Source organism: Cervus canadensis, chromosome 13, assembly GCF_019320065.1.
Source record: "Cervus canadensis isolate Bull #8, Minnesota chromosome 13, ASM1932006v1, whole genome shotgun sequence".
In the NCBI taxonomy this organism is placed as follows: Eukaryota; Metazoa; Chordata; class Mammalia; order Artiodactyla; family Cervidae; genus Cervus; species Cervus canadensis.
The window spans coordinates 18,694,294-18,709,988 of NC_057398.1; the positions used below are offsets into that span (position 1 = coordinate 18,694,294).

The following is a 15,695-nucleotide window of genomic DNA, read 5'->3' on the forward strand; positions in this document are numbered from 1 at the left end:
TGCCAGGGGCCAAGGTGAGGACGGAGACCCACAACCACCACCAGGGCCCCCCGTGGCCCCAAGTAAGGTCCTAACCCCTGCCTCGGGCACTGTGGGTAGTCACAGAGTCAGCTTTTCCAGCCTAGTCCTAATTCTGAATGTCTGAACTTGGTCTTAGAAAATACGGTCACTGGAGCCGTAAGGGCTGGCTGGTAGAAATCCTCTGCTCTTGGCATCGCATCAGGTACCGGGTGGTGGAGAAACAGCGTACTCAAGTGGCCTTGGCCCAGGTGGGGGAGGCCACTGGCCCCCCGGGGGGCCTCTTTCACCCTCTTGTGGGCCTGTCAGCCTGTCAACCAGGGCCCAGTGGGGTGGGGGAAGATGCAGAGATGCCCCGGGAGGATGGAGCAGGCAGGGAATGACTAGAGCGGGGACACAGAGAGGGAACTCGAGGGAAGACGAGAGGCCCACAGAGAGGCTCCAAGCCGCCATCCGCTCGCGAGGTCAGGCAGCTAAAGAGGTGACCCAGGGCTATCAAAGCAGGGAAGAGAGGAGGGTCAACCCCTCCCCACCCGGCTGCCCTGGCAGAGGAGCAGGCCTGGCACCCCACCTGCTCTGCCCGGTGCCGAGGCCATCTGAGCAGAGGAAGATGTCAAAGAGAAAACCCCCAAATCGGATTGAGGCTCCTGCTCCCCCTTAATGAGGTTCATTATCAGCGGCTCTGATCCTTGTAAAACCCAGCAGGCCGGATTAGGGGCAGCCTCTCTAATCTGGCTGACTCCTCCCTGCTGGGCAGCCAGTCCAGGCCAGCTCTCACAAACAAGCCCTCTCTCCTTCCTCCAGGGAGAGCAGAGATGTAGGCCACCTGGCTGAGGAGAGTCAGGCAGGTGTAAGCCAAGGTTCCTGGAGCAGGACTGTGCACCAGGCCAGGGGCTCCCTAGGAGGGTGGGGGGAGGAGGAGGTGGCATTGAGGGGCTCCGGGCACAGAGGGCTGTGTGGGCAGTGGGGGGATGGCCCGTCCAGGAGTGAGGGGCTGTGACAAGGCCCCTTGATCCCCTCTGAGGTGACTGGATCCCAGATGAGGCTGGGTTCTGCATATTCTATCCAGACCTGGATGGGCTTCCCTGGGTGGCTGAGTGGTAAAGAATGTGTCTGCCAATGCAGGAGACAAGGGTTCGATCCCTGGGGTCGGGAAGATCCCCTGGAGGAGGAAATGGCAACCCACTCCAGTATCCTTGCCTGGGAAATCCCACGGACAGAGGAGACTGATGGGCCACAGTCCATGGGGGTCACAAGAGTTGGACACGATTGAGCGACTAAACAACAACAGCAGCAATCCAGACCTGGATGCTAGTAGCAAGTTAAAGAACACACCGGTGCTTGCCTTAACAAAATAATTTATTCCACAGCCCCCGCTAACAGTGGAGGGGAGTGGGAATCGAGCCTGCGGACAGCGTCACCCTCCCCATGACCCTTTTAACCTTTACACGATGGGAGGTGACCCTCGAGAGGGACGGCGCTCTCCTCGCTCCAGATCCCCCACAGTCATAGATTAGCATCTATTTTGGAGACTAAAATCAAAAGACAGAAGACCCAGATCGGAGAGATGGGTTGAGCCCGATGCAGAAAGCACATTCAGAGCAAAGGCTTCACTGGCCCTCTCACAGCTAAGGCACTAGAGACCCAGACAGCCCTCCATAAACCCCACACCCCAGCCCAGTACCGTCACACCCCGGCTCCAGCCTGTGTTCCTCCTATACCCAAGGTTTGGGAAAGGAGCCAGCCAGAGGCTCTCCTCCCAAAGACCTCACCTGGGAGACCAACATGACTTCCAGAAGCTTCCAGGGCCCCTTCCAAAGCCAAACCCCACCCGGGGGTCAGGGCAGGGGGCAGGTCTGAGGGGCTGGAGGATGGGCAGGCACAGAAGGCCATAGGCAGTCCTTCCTTCTCTGGCACAAAGGGCTGTTTGCAGCAGGACGGACGGAGTCCTGGGAAGCAGGGAGGGGGTCCACTCCAGTCCCGGGGCCCCTCCTCCGGAGAGGGGAAACCTTGGACACTGCAGCCTCATTGGCCCCAGTTTAGGGCCAACGCCAAGCGGGAAACACTGAAGCTTCGGGGAGAATGAGGCAGGACTTCAAATAAGCTGAAAAAGAGGAATTTGGCGCTGAGAGGCTGGGGACGGAGCCTACCGACCCCACTGCCCAAGGCTGCCCTTGCCTGTGCTGACAGATGAACCCGGGCCCTGTCCACATCTCCCTGTCGATGGATCACCCCTTTCCAGAAGCCCCGGGGAGGTTTCACCGCAGCAATTGCTGGGTGTCCCTGGACAAGGAGCAAGGGGAGGGGGGCAGAAGGGGCTGGAAGAGCCCGTGGATGGCAGCTTCCTATCCTGCCCCATTCCCGGGTTGGACAGTTCAGGCGGCAGGGAGGCTGGCATAGCCCTTCAAAGCCTTTATCCTGGCCCGGAAGTAGGTGTACACGGCCAGCAAGCCCATGAAGGACAGGGAGTAGAGCCCCACGCAGAGGGTAATGTCCAGGTGGGAGAAGTTCCCACCCAGCACCTGCAGCCACTGGCCCTGGCCCTGCCCGGCCCCAGCCTCGGGCTCCCCGTCAGGGATGCCCGCCAGCTGCTGGGAGCCATGGCCCACTCGCCCCAGCTCTGAAGGGCCTCCGGGGAGGTTCCTCCCAGCCAGGAACTCGGCCAACAACACGGCTCCTGTGTCTCTCCTGCTCAAGCGCTGCTCCCCCTCTGGCTGCTCCGACTTATCCCTATGAAGCTCCACTACTTGCTCAGGAGCTCCCGGGTCGGGCTCATCTGTGGCCGCACCGAGGCCAGCCTGCATCTTGGGGTGATTTGCCCCAAGTCCAGCCACTGGCGTGGTGGCTCCAGGGGCCTTTATCCCTGAGCCCACAGGGACCTCAGCCTTCTCAGGGGCCAGGGTAAAATTTCTGGCTGCCAGCTCCACCTGTTTGGGGATGACTGTCATCCACTGTGCACCCCTCCGGGGGCCCGGCCCAGCTGAAGGAAGGTCTAGGATGATGTTGCTTGGGGAGAAGTGGGTCTTCAAGAAGTTGAGGGTGTTGTCCAGGTCCCACACGGGCGCGCCCCGGAGTTCATTGTGGCAGGCGGAACAGAGCTCGCGGGGCGGCCACTGCACCTTGGGGAACTGGGGGTCCTCGCTGGGGGCACCTGGGAATAGAAGCACACACATAGGCTGCCTGTGACATGCTGGACACCCGGAAACCCAGACCTCACCCTTCCATTCATGATGCCAGCTCCCTCATCTGCACAAAGGGGGCATCGCTGCCCCGGGAAAGGATGTGCATGCGAGAGGGCAGATAACAGACCTGGCACAGGGCCTGGCCCACAGCAGAGCCAACAGTAGTGCCCGTCTGGACAAGGAGGTTCCTCCCCACCCCCGCCCCCAGCACTCCAATTTCTCCCCCAGCCACTTCCCCATGTTAACCCACTGTCTGTCACCTTCACTGCTGGTTTGTACCCCAGGACCAGACATGGGAAAGGGCGAGAAGACTCAGAAAGATCTGTCTGGCAGGCTTTGGTAGGTCCATTAGCATTAAACCTCTTTGCATTTTTTCTGAAAGTTCCCAAGTTTTACATGGGTAAAGATACATTCTTTTTGTAATGTTTTTAAAGCAAGAGTTCAAGGCACAGGGTAGTTTCCCGGCTTCTCCTATACCCCCTGCAGCCCTCTAGGGTAGGTAGCGGGTAGTGGAATTTCTGAGCTTCCTTGGTAGTTCAGCTGGTAAAGAATCCGCTTGCAATGCAGGAGAGCCCGGTTCAATTCCTGGGTCGGGAAGATCCCCTGGAGAAGGGATAGGCTACCTACTCCAGTATTCTTGGGCTTCCCTGGTGGCTCAGATGGTAAAGAATCTGCTTGCAATGCGGGAGACCTGGGTTTGATCCCTGGGTTGGGAAGATCCCCTGGAGGAGGGCATGGCAACCCACTCCAGTATTCCTGCCTGGAGAATCCCCATGGACAGAGGAGCCTAGCGGACTACAGTCCATGGGGTTGCAAAGAGTCAGACACGACTGAGTGACTCAACACAGCACAGTGGAATTTCCTCCTCAGGTGGGTCCCAAGGGCTGGGCGCCTGGATGGGGGAAAGGACACTTGGGAAGAGAGACAGGATGTTGCCCTTCCTGCCAGGCCACTGGGGCCCCAAGCAGGGCCCACTCTGTGGGCAGAGCCCTAGGCTGAGCCCCAGAGGGCCTGCCACCAGCCCCTTGCCCAGTGTCACCTGGGGAATCGCAATCAACCCATCTCTCCTGGAGGAGGCACCTCTCCTGAAGGGTCTGGGCAGAATAAAGCAGCAGCAGCAAGTGATGTAAAAATCAGATGGGTTATTTTGGGGGAGGGAGCAACATGGAGATTCCAAGGGTTCAGTGAGAAGTGATAGTGAGCAGACCTTGCAAAGTGAGCACTCCATTTGCACCTGCTCATTATTGTTACTGGCTGATCTCAAAGGGCAGTCCTAGAGTGAGTAAGGGCACTGACTTCCTGGACCTCCAGCAGCAGCTGGGCCCCCAGGGAAGCCGGGAGCCTGCAGGTCACACGAGGCTGGAGGCTCAGACGAGCATTTGGCGGCAGGGGCGGGGCAGGGGCAGGGAGAGAAGGGGCGGGAGGAGAGATGGCACGTGTCTTCTTTTGAGGTCCACCGGAAGGCCCCAGGAGACGCAGACAAGGGCAGCCGCCTGCACCACCACCTGCTCCGCAGGCTCCTTTAACCTCAGCCTGCCCTGGGCCTTATCCCCTGCCTCCCACCCCTGGGAGGTCTGTCCCAGCCAATCGAGCTTCCTCTCTCCCCGCAGAGCAGCCCAGGCTTCCATCTACAGATGGCTGCCGGTCATCCCTGGAGTTTAATGCTTTTGTCTGTGGGACCCATCAGACTCCTTAACACAGGGGAATAGAAAACACTGTAAACGAGGGAAACGCAGAAGACAAGGCCTCCTCCTATGAGAATGGGTCCTTGGCTTCCAGGAAGGTTTTTCTTCCCAAGCACGTTTTATCATTAGACCCTTCCCAGGAGGGTGGAAAAACCCAGGTCTTTTCTCTCTACTGGTTTGAGAAAGGGGTCAATAGCCAGAAAGCCGAACAGGGGAGCCAGGAAAAGGGACCCCAGCAGCAGGCCAGAGGGAGTGGCCGTGGTGCTGGGCAGAGAGAGAGCAACGGCATTGGCGGCCCAGGATCTTAGGGTGCCGAAACCTCAGTCTCCTCATCTAGAAAATAGGTCTAGTGGTGCTGGCATCTATTAGCAGGGCTGGGAGCGCCTGTGAAGGGCTCCTAGTGTTGAGCAGCACCGTGACACATGGAGTGTTACCTAGGGGGACAGTCAGGGTCCCGTCTCCTGCCTCTGGTCCAAGACTCCCAAGTTCCCCCACCTCACCCTCCCTCTGCAGGAGACTCCGGCCTTGGAGGTGGCCCTTCCTTACCTGCAAGGCGAGCATTGACCTTGTTGTGGCTGGACCAGAACCAAAGGACGGCACTGTTCAGACTCCTGACCCGGTGCATGGAGCCAGCAGCCATCTGCTCAAAGTGGCCAGCGCACTCTCGGCAGCCAAAGAAGAAGCGGACGTAGCCCCGGATGGCCTGGAGGACCTCCTGGGCCTTGGCTACAGGGAAGAGGAGACTGTCAGTCACTGGTGGCCCTGCAGGTTGCTTGGCCCTGCCGATTCCACCACCGTCCCCACCACGGCCTCCTCTGCACAGGGCACACACGCCGGGCCCACCTGATGTGGGACTGGTCTCCTTGCCTACTTCCCCTTCTCTAACTCCATCCCCCCCAGACTCTTAAACCTCAGCCTCCCTTGTCTGCCTCTTATCCAGGCCCTCATCACTTACTCACACTTAGGATAAAGTCCAAACTCATTGTCAGGACACTCAGGCTCTTCGAGATGTGGCTGGAGAGTTAGGCAGGGGCTGGAGCGCCCACCACCCAACCTGTGGGTCCCTACCCTGCCCCTCCTGCTTCAGACTTCCTGTCGTGACCTGCCCTCCATTGTGTCTCCTCCCTTGGGCACTACACACCCAGAGCCCATCCTGATCCGGCTCTGCACATCCCCTAATTCGTCTCCATCTCTCCTCAGTCCCCTCATGGCCTCCCACTGGGCTCTCTGGACTGGCAACATCACAGGCTCTGAGCCTCTTCTTGCTCTAACAGGGGCTCCTCCCTGAAGATACCACTGCTCCCCCAAACCTGCCCTACTTGAACCCCTTTGTCTTCCACACTCCACACACCTCAGGGCTGGAGGTGGTAGAAGTACCCTCCCCGCTGTTGGTTGCGTCCAGACTCTCTCCTTCCTGCAGTGAACCCCCCCAGCCCTTTAAAAGCCTGTCTCCTAGTCCCACCCCTCCACCCACTGGGACCTCAGCACCCTGCTCTCTGTCCTGCTCACCACCATTCCCTGGGCCCTTGGTTTGAGCAACTTTGGTGTCCACACCAAGGTGTGCCTTGCCTCTCACCTCCTCAGTTCCCTCAGCTCCTGAGTCCACCCCCACCACCCCTTATGCCTGCCCTCACGCTCTGTACCTCACCCCTCTCGCCTCCTCCAAGATTTCACTCCTGTCCATATTTTCACTTGCTATGGCATCATCCATTTCCTCCTTGTATGGGCTCCTTCCGACAGGAGAAAAATAACTACAATAAAGAAATTTCTCTCTGACCTGACTCATACCCCAATCACTCCCCCAGTACCTCCAACTTCTCCCCGGCTCATCTCTCTTCAGCCCAAACCACCCAGGCCTTTCTCTCCACTAAACCCCTGAAACAGCTCTTGCCAGGGAGGTCCTCCCCTTGTACCACCTCCCCCAGCATAGCAGCATCCACTCAGCTGTGTCCTCCCCCTTGAAACTCTTTATGTTGGGGGCCTTCTTGAAATTGCAACGGCGGCTCTTTCTTAGTCTCCTTAGCTGGCCCCTGCTCCTTGAGCAGAGGTCTGGAAGCTGAATGCCCCAGAACTCAGGCCTGTTTGCACTCTTCTCTGCCCACTCGCTAATGGACTCTTCCAGTCCCCAGGTCTTAACTACCACCTATATGCTGACGACCACAAGATTTGTGTCTCTGTCATGGACCTCACCCCAGAGCTGCGGACTCACCTGTCTGCATCTCCATTCAGAGATCCCATAGATGCAGACAGTTACGTGTGCCCTCTCCCCATCTACTACCACCCTTGAGCCTTCCCATTTCTCGGCTCATAGAACCATCACCCACCTGACATTCAGGCCCAAGTCCAGGGTCCAACCAAAGTCCTTGATCCTGCACATTCTTTATCCAATCCCTCACTGAGTCATTTCAGCTCTGCCTTTAAAACATGCCCAAATCTGCCCACTTCTTACACGTGCTCACCTAACAATTCTAGCCCGAGCTGCCACCGCCTCTCCTGGACAAGTTCCACAACGTCCTAACTGGCTGCCCCGCTTCCACCTTGCCCTGCTCTAGCCCACCCTCCACCCAGTCATCTCTCTAAAGCATCCCTCCCCTGCCAATGGTCTCCGGTAGGTAGATTCTCATAATGCAGGGACTGAAATCCAACTCCCTCCCTCCCCAGGACCTCCAAGTGCCCACTATCTCTCCTGCCGCCCCCTCCTGGCCCCCTCTGGTGCTGCAAACACGCCCCACTTGTTTCCTGCACTTGCTAGTCCTTGACCTGTGTTACAGGCTGAACCGCGTCCTCTAAAGTTCTTACGCTGAAGTCCTCACTCCAGTCCTTCAGAACGTGACTGTATTTGGACACAGCATCTCTAAAAAGGTGATTAAGTGAGAAAGAGGTCACTGGGGTGTATCCTATTGCATATGACTGGTGTCCTTGTAAGAAGGGGACATTTGGGGACACAGCCAGAACATCCACAGGGAGGACCTTGTGATGACCCAGGGAGACGACAGCCATCTACAAAACCAAGGAAAAGCCTCCGTAGAACCCACCCTGCCAACGCCTTCATCATGGACTTCCAGCTTCTAGAACTGTGAGAAGACACGTTTCTGTTGTTTAAGGCCCAGAGTGTCTCAGCTCGTTGTGGCGGCCTGAGCAGACTCAGGCGGCCCAGCGGGGCTCCCGTCCCAGACATCCCACCACTGCCTCCCTCTCACCAATCAGGTCTCAGCACTGGGCCCCTCCTCAGGGGAGCCTCCCCCAGCCAGCCAGCCTGTCTGAACACGCAACCCCTCCCCAGCGCCTCCTCACCCCACCACAGGTTCTGTCTTCCTCACAGACTCACCATCACACCTGAAATGATCTGTGTGTTTACTGTCTGTCTCCTGCCACTGGAATATTGTCCCCTCGAGGCAGAGATGTCTCCCTGCAAGCACGGCTCTACCCCACCCATAGCGCGGGGCCTGGCTCTTCAGAGATGCTCCGTAAATCGTGGCTGACAGACCAGCTGGCTGTCTGCACGCCCTGCCGCACCTCCAGTTCCCTCTGTCCCCGCACAGGCCATCTCCTTGGTCCGGGACTCCGTCCGTCTTCCCCTTCACTGACCTCCAAGTCCCGCCCTTCCCAATAGCATGGAGCACTCCCTCGCTCCCCCAGCCCCGCGCATCCTCCTCTCCCCGTTGCCCCTGTGCCCACCTGCCTCACAGTCCACTGGGGGCAGGGCACGTCTCTCCCACCTTTGCGTCCTCCAGGCTGGGCCAGGGAGGGCCTGGCGTGAGCCTGGTCCCTCAGTGAACGGGACTGAACTGGGTGCCCACCCATTCAGTCGTTTTGTGTGGCTGAGGGGCAGGGTGAGTGATGGAGAGCAGTTGCACGGTTTGGGGACAAAACAGGCTGCAAAGCGGACAAGGTTTCCCCAGTTTCCCCTAGAAAATGATTTTTTCAGGGGGAAATACAGTAAAGTTGTTCAGAGTCCACGTTATTAGCTGCATAAATTGTGAAGAAGACATACATTTTTTTTTCTTTACAGGAGTACAAAAAACAGAACCAGATCTCTTACATGAAGAGTAAAAATAAAGCAAACTTGTGGCTTTGAGAAAGCCAGGGCGCAGCCTCGCACCCCTGAGTTTGTGAGGCATCACCCTGGGGGCCATGAGCAGGACGGAGTGGCCTCCAGGCCCTCCCTGCTCTGGGTCCACACTGATCATGTGTCACCAGCTGCAAACGCAGACTCCCCTAAGTTCAGGCCTGCAGCAGGGCGCCAGCAGAGGGCGGGATGGGGTGGGCTGAGGCACAGCGGGTGCCTGGGCCTCCACTCACCTGTTTCCTGAAAATGGTCTACGCCTTCCTGAGCTGCCTGCACGGTCAGGAAGTGGAACAGGATCCACAGGGAGCAGGGAAAGCCCCGGAAATGCGGCTCACTCCCCTGGCAGCCCACCCAGTTCACCTTCTCCGCGATCACAGTGCCCTAGGGGACACACAGGAGCGTGAGTGCACGTGCGGAGAAGAAACAGGAGCTGTGCGGCGAGTGAGGAGAGCGGCTTGCAGGAGACTCCAGGTCTGCACGCAGCCCTGACACAAACAGTCCCTTTCTCAGTCTGTCACCTCGAGGTGGGCGTTTCCCCTCCCCTGGTGGCATCCATCAAACGAGCGGGAGGGCTGAGAGACCGTGACACAGACCAAGTCATGTCCCCACTCTAGCCTCAGCCTCCCCCTCTGTAGAATGAGCGGTTCATCTCTAAGGGTCCTTCAGGCTTGACCCCCATCCCCCCCACACGTCTGTGAGGGAAGTTCTGCACCTCTGCTGCTGGCTGACGTGCCCACCTGTGCAAACAGCGGTGACAGCAGGAGCCCAGAAAGCGCCCCTGGAGGGAAGCTGTGTTGAGGAGCCCGGCAGGCAACAGGGGGCTGTGGTTAAAAAGCTCTCCCACCAGGGGCGTCTCACAACCAGCTCTAAAGCCTGGCTTAACTACTTACTGGCTGTGTGACCTCAGACACACACAGAGTTACTTGACCTCTGCTTCTTCATCTGCCCAATGGGAATAGTATCTGTCTTCCACTAATGTTGTGAAGATTAAGTGAGGTCTGGAGAGAGAGAGCTCAACAGACGGTGGTTCACTCATGACCAACGCAAGGACCCAACCAAGATCACGGCCTCCTTCCTAAATACGGATTGGTGAGAAGGTCAGAGGGGACAAGGTGGACCCCTACTGCTCCCATAGGTATGGAACATGGAGAAGAGCTTCTTTGCCTCCCGGACTCACCTCCTTCCTGCTGTCCAGCGCATTTTTAAAGAAACCATAGGGAATTTTCTTTCTCTGCTGCTTCTTGAGCCAGTTGTTCATGGAGTGCAGGAAGTTCTGGACTAAGGGCCGGCCATGGAAGTACTATGGGAGCGATAAGCGGAGAGTGAGAAGCAATTCCCCGGGAGTTCCCCTGGGGAGGGCAGTGGGGGCAGGCGGAAGGGGGCTGAGGTAGTTTTCTGGAATGTTCCAAAAGCACCAGGAAAACATCCTGCCTAAGACCCAAATGTGAGGGAAAAAAACACCCAGATGTGGGCTCCTCACTCACTACCTTTGCCCTGGGACACCTGGGAAGGTGAGGTGGAGGGCTGGGCAGAGGCGCTCAGGGGGGCTGGGCCCTCAAGGCCGCCCCCCACTTCAAGCTGCAGGCTGGGGCCCTGACCCCTGACCACACGCCCACTGGGAGGAAGCCGGAGCACCTGTGTCACTGCCCAGGGTGGCTGGGACCCCTGGGCCACACGGGCCTCTGTTCAGGTAATCTTCTGATAGAGCAGCTGATTAGCGAACTGACCAGCTGGGCTGGGCTGGCAAATGGCCTTTCATTTGTATTCCACGGGCTGCCAGTGGCGACCAGGCAGCTCAGGGGCCAGAGCCGAGATCCAAATCTTGATGGGAACTCCCCGTGGTCTCTGAGGAGCAGGAAAAGCTACTCTGAAGATAAGTCAACTCAAATCTGATTAGTATCAGCACTTTAAAACCACAAGGACTCCAGGGAGGAAGATGGGTGTGTGTGTGTGTGTGTGTGTGTGTGTGTGTGTGTGCAGGCATGAGCACACGCACGAGCATACCCAGGGTGGGGGAAGGAGAGAGGGGGCTGCAGTAGCAGAGCAGGTCAGAAAAATCACCAAGAAGGCCAGGAGGACAGTATGGAGAAACTTGAGGGACCAGAGCACAGTGAAACATTTGTAAGAAGATGGAAGCTGGAGACAGGAATGATCCCGAAACAGAACAACCTGCCAAGGGATCCAGTCCTCTGAGGAAGTCATGGAGTGTTCTTATCAAACCTCCAGGCAGGACACTGTCCCCCAGCAGGAGAAATGGCCAGAAAGAATCCTGTGCCTTGACATGCTGCCTCTCGGTCAGCTCACACCGGCCTCTGGGCTCTCAACACAAATTTACAGCTTCAAGTCAGCATTTCTCACTGACCTTCACCCGCTGTCCTGATTAGGAAAGATGACGCCCTCTAAGGCCACGGTGTCAGGAGGAAGGATGAATTAAGGGGCTCTGGACCGCAGGGAGTCATCCTGTGCTGGGAGCAGGGAAACTCTGGTGACCACATGCCACCTAGTGGCCAGTCCTGCCAGCTGCTTCCGTGAGGGAACAGGGAGATCCCTGCTGGGCCGCAGGGCAGACCTACAGCCGACAGGTCCCCAAGGCTGAGCAGGCGGAGGGAGCTCTATGCCGTCCAGGCTTTCTTTGGTGCCCCAGGCATGCAGTGGGCCAGAGTGACGGTTAGCTCAGACACGCGTGTGATGCAACAATGCTAGCACCCACCCATGGAGTTTTACTCTGAGAAATACAGATAAGCTAAAGCACAAAGGAGCACTCTGCAGTCAGACACCTTGTCAGAGCTCAAGGAATGGTGTGTGTGCTCAGTCATGTCTGACTCTTTGCAACCCCACAGACTGTAGCCCACCAGGCTCCTCTGTCCATGGAATTTTCCAGGCAAGAATACTGGGAGTGGGAGGCCATTTCCTACTCCAGGGGAATCTTCCCAACGTAGAGACCCGAGTCTCTTGCATCTCCTGCTTTGGCAGGTGGATTGTTGACCACTACTACCACCTGGGAAGCCCCTCAAGGAATGGCAGCTGCTCCCATTACTGCTACTCAGGAAGAAGCAACCACACAACAAGGGCAGGGCCAGAAGTCTCTACAGTCTCAGGGGCTGTGCTGCTCGGCTCAGAGGCCCCCGAGCCCGTGCCCTCTGGCCCACAGCTCCCACCTCAAGTCTGCCTCTGCCCCAGGGCCAGCCCTCTCCTCTCTGAGGGGCATGTCTTCTGGCAGGGAGAACTTCACCCCAAACTCAGTTCCAGCGCTGCTGAGGGCAGAAGCTCGGTGGGCAGCACTTAAGCCTCTGCTTGGTCAGGACTTTCCTGGGTTGACTCCTTTTCCCTCACACAGGGGTGGGGGTGGGGGGTGCAAACCAAAAGCAGCTCTGAGTCCAGCTGAGAGACACAAGCAGCACTCGGGTGACAGCCCCGCTGGGAGGAGTCCTTCAGAGAGGACTCGGCTGTGGGGTGAGGGGGTGCCTCCCAGCTTCCTGGCTGCCCCTCCTCACGTGTCGAGCAGGAAGACAGCCTACAGAACTATTCCAGGATTCCTCCCCTCTCCTAATTCTCTGGGCCAGCCACGCCGGGCCTCAGCCACTTGAGGACCAAGCGGCTCACAGGGCCGGTGGGGAAAGGCTCTATGATCAGACAGGGCTGAAGAACAGGGGCCCGGTCTGCATGGGACACCTGAGAGGGGCCGAAGGCTGTCTCGGCTGAGACTGGAACGGCATGGTGACGCTCACTCGCCACCTCACAGAGTCTTCGGTGTGACCACCCCTGCCTGTCACTAAGCCAAGTGGACCAGGCCAGGTCTGGTGAGGTGGGATGAAGGGCTAGGCAGGCAGCAGTTCCCGAGGGAGAGGTGCAGACCACCCCCAGAGGGAGCCCCAGCTGTCCCAGACCTGTGCCAGAAGGAGGGGCTCAGACCTGCCCCCAGGGCGAGGGCAGCTGAGTCAGCAGTCAGCCTCTGAAGGGGACGGAGCCCACATCTGACTCAGCATCCTGGGCAGCCAGAGACTTGGGATTTAAGTAGGGCAGCGCTGGCAGGGGGCCTGGAGCCACAGAGAAGGGTGTGGGGAGGGAGGAGGCGAGGAGGCGGCAGGTGCAGAGAGAGGAGGCAGCCAGCATCTCATCTTCAGAAAAAGGGCCCAGCTCTAAACCTGGAGAGGGGTGTGTGTGTGTGTCTGTGTGTAAGGAGCATGGCAGAGAAAGGGCCCAGGCTCTAAACCTGGAGATGTGTGTACATGTGCGTGTGTGTGTGTGTGTGTGTGTGTGTGTGTGTGTGTGTAAGGAGCGCGGCAGAGAAAGGGCCCAGGCTCTAAACCTGGAGGTCTGTGTACATATGTACGTGTGTGTGTGCCTGGATGTGTGTATGTGTATGTTAGTCGCTCAGTCGTATCCAACTCTTTGCAACTCCATGGGCTGTAGCCCACTAGACTCCTCCATCCATGGGATTTCTCCAGGCAAGAATACTGGAGTGGGGTTGCCATTTCCTTCTCCAGGGGACTGAACCTGGAACCTCAGTTCAAAGCCTGGCCATGACACCTCCTCCCGGGAGGCCTAAGGCAGGTCACTTGGGTAACCTGCACCTCCTAAGGGGGTAGTACTCGCCACCCTGAAGCGAGACTGAGAGGATTAAATGCCTGACAGACATCAGGTCCTCCGTAAGTAGCAGCTGCACTTACATGGCTACTTACGTGGAGGAGCCATGCTGGCAGGAGACTACAGAGGAGTGAGGAAGGCATGGCCAAGGCCAGGGAGCTTCCTCTGACTCTGAGTCTGAGAGGGGAAAGTAGAGACTCAGAGAAGCCTTCATTCCTTCACTGCGGGGTCCATGGCTTCTCGTTTCCCACCGATCATGACAGGGAGTGAGAGGCCACAGTCCAGGCTCGGCCTGAGGTGGAGGACTCAGGCAGGTAGATGTGTGCAAATGGGAATATCCCCCGGGCATCTGGCCCCATGTCCCACCCACCTCCCTGCATAGGGGAAGGGGGTTGTCCCGTGGGGCTGGGGGGCATGTGAGTGGGACGGCTGGTGGGTCCAAAGATTCGAACCCAACCACGAGCTCCAGAGGGAGGGGCCGGGCTGACTCCTCCAGGCGGGCACAGCACGGGCCTGCAGGGATGCACATGGGCCCTGTGTGGAGCTGCCGAATGAGGGGCCCCAGGGCCCCGCTCACCTGGGCCAGCACCGCCATGAACTTTTTCAGGGCTATCAGGCGCTGCCCCTCCAGGACGGAGAACTTGCCCACTTCTATCCGGAGGATGTAGTGCAGTGCGGATTCCAGGTCAGCCATGTAGATCTTGGAGCTGAGGACCCAGAGGGAGCCAGGGAGAGAAAGGGGTGATAACCATGGGGCAGGGGCGGAGGAGGAGCACCCATGGCCAGAGGAAGAGAAGAGGAGGCACTCCCGATGGTCACAGAGTCCTACACACTCGCGTTTGGCTCTGCCAGTAACTAGCTATGTGACCCTGGGTGGATTACTTAATGTCTCTGAGCCTCAACGCCTCATCTGTAAGATGGGGATAGTAACAACTTGCTCACAGGTAGGTTGCTGAGAGGATTAAACAAAAGCACACATACAAAACCCTCAGTAGCTCCTGGCATAGAGTGGGGTCTTCCCTCTGCAGGCCCACAGCCCCACCCCTCCTAGCACTCACAAAAGACCACGAGAAGGCTGAGCTTCATGCTCTGATCTGGACAAAGACTCCAAGGGACAGACGAGTAGACCCACAGGGGCACCCACACGACATGGCTCTGGAGAAGTCAGGCCCTCTGAAAGACCATGGGTTTGGCTGCCTGTCAAGGCTGAGACTGGGGTTTTGGAAATGGGGAAGTGGGGTTTCCAGTTATTCTGATTGCTGTTCTTGCAGCTGCCAGACCATGGGCATCAGGCAGGGATCCATCTCACACCTCTTGGGCTGACCCCAGCCCTGGGAGAAGGGTTGCAGGCTCCACGCTGGCAGCTTCACCCTGTGCCCATCACTGCTCTCGTGGGATCTGGGCCCAGGGCCCTGAAGGACAGGCTGCCTCTTTACCCTTGCCTCCTGACCCCTGGGTTCTGGTCTCGTTCTATGGTGGGCTAGCCCTGGGAGCTTGGGCAACTCAACCTACCTCTCCAGCCACAGTGATCTCACAGGTAAAATGAACTTTTGACCCACCTGCCTCCCAAGGTGGTGGGGAACCAGCAAGATCAGCTGACGGGTGGGCACTGTGGCCACCTGCGCTTTACCCTCCCGCCCAAGTCCCCTCCCTCTGCTCCCTTTCTGTGTCCTTGGGTCTCAGTTTCCATCTCCGTTCTTGTGTTCTGCATCAAGGAGTGGCCCCCGACTAAAGGAGTTAATGGACAGAAGCACAGAGCAGAGCCCAGCACATATAGTTAGAAGTGCCAGCCATCACAGCAATCTGAATAATCAGAAGAATTACAATTTGAATAATTACAATGATCACGCTCAGTTTCTCTTTCCTTCTCTCCTGATTTACTAAATAACTCTCCATTAGCACTTTCCATCCTTAGAGTCCCTCATGCTGGGATGCAAAATCCTTCCTGGAGAGTCTGATGACCCCACTCCCACTTCTCCTGTGCAGCCCCCTACAGGAGGCTACCCTTTGGACTCAGCTCTGAGCCTCCTGCTCAGCAATTTCCACACGGTACACTCCTGGGGGCCAGAGCAAGAGTCCGCGGCCCTATCTCCCTGCCCTACAGGCAGAAATTCTACCCCCAGGGTGGACCTGAAGAGGCTGAGAGAGAAGAAC

General features: G+C 57.8%; 1 protein-coding gene across 2 annotated transcripts in view; it reads right to left on the minus strand.

Annotated features, from left to right (window-relative positions):
* Window positions 1-1,359: 1,359 nt before the first annotated feature.
* Window positions 1,360-15,695, minus strand: part of QSOX1 (quiescin sulfhydryl oxidase 1) — a 40,211-nt gene continuing 25,875 nt past the window's right edge. Inside the window, exons 8-13 of one of the 2 annotated variants that reach the window (XM_043485252.1) lie at window positions 14,119-14,248; window positions 10,132-10,254; window positions 9,188-9,335; window positions 5,432-5,611; window positions 2,946-3,169; window positions 1,360-2,122 (exon numbers count right to left, since the gene is read on the minus strand). In XM_043485252.1, coding sequence (XP_043341187.1) covers window positions 2,114-2,122; window positions 2,946-3,169; window positions 5,432-5,611; window positions 9,188-9,335; window positions 10,132-10,254; window positions 14,119-14,248 — 814 coding nt within the window. In that variant the 3' untranslated portion in view covers window positions 1,360-2,113. Of the gene's footprint in view, window positions 3,170-5,431; window positions 5,612-9,187; window positions 9,336-10,131; window positions 10,255-14,118; window positions 14,249-15,695 lie in introns of both variants that reach the window. The other variant, XM_043485251.1, reaches the window with a different exon arrangement.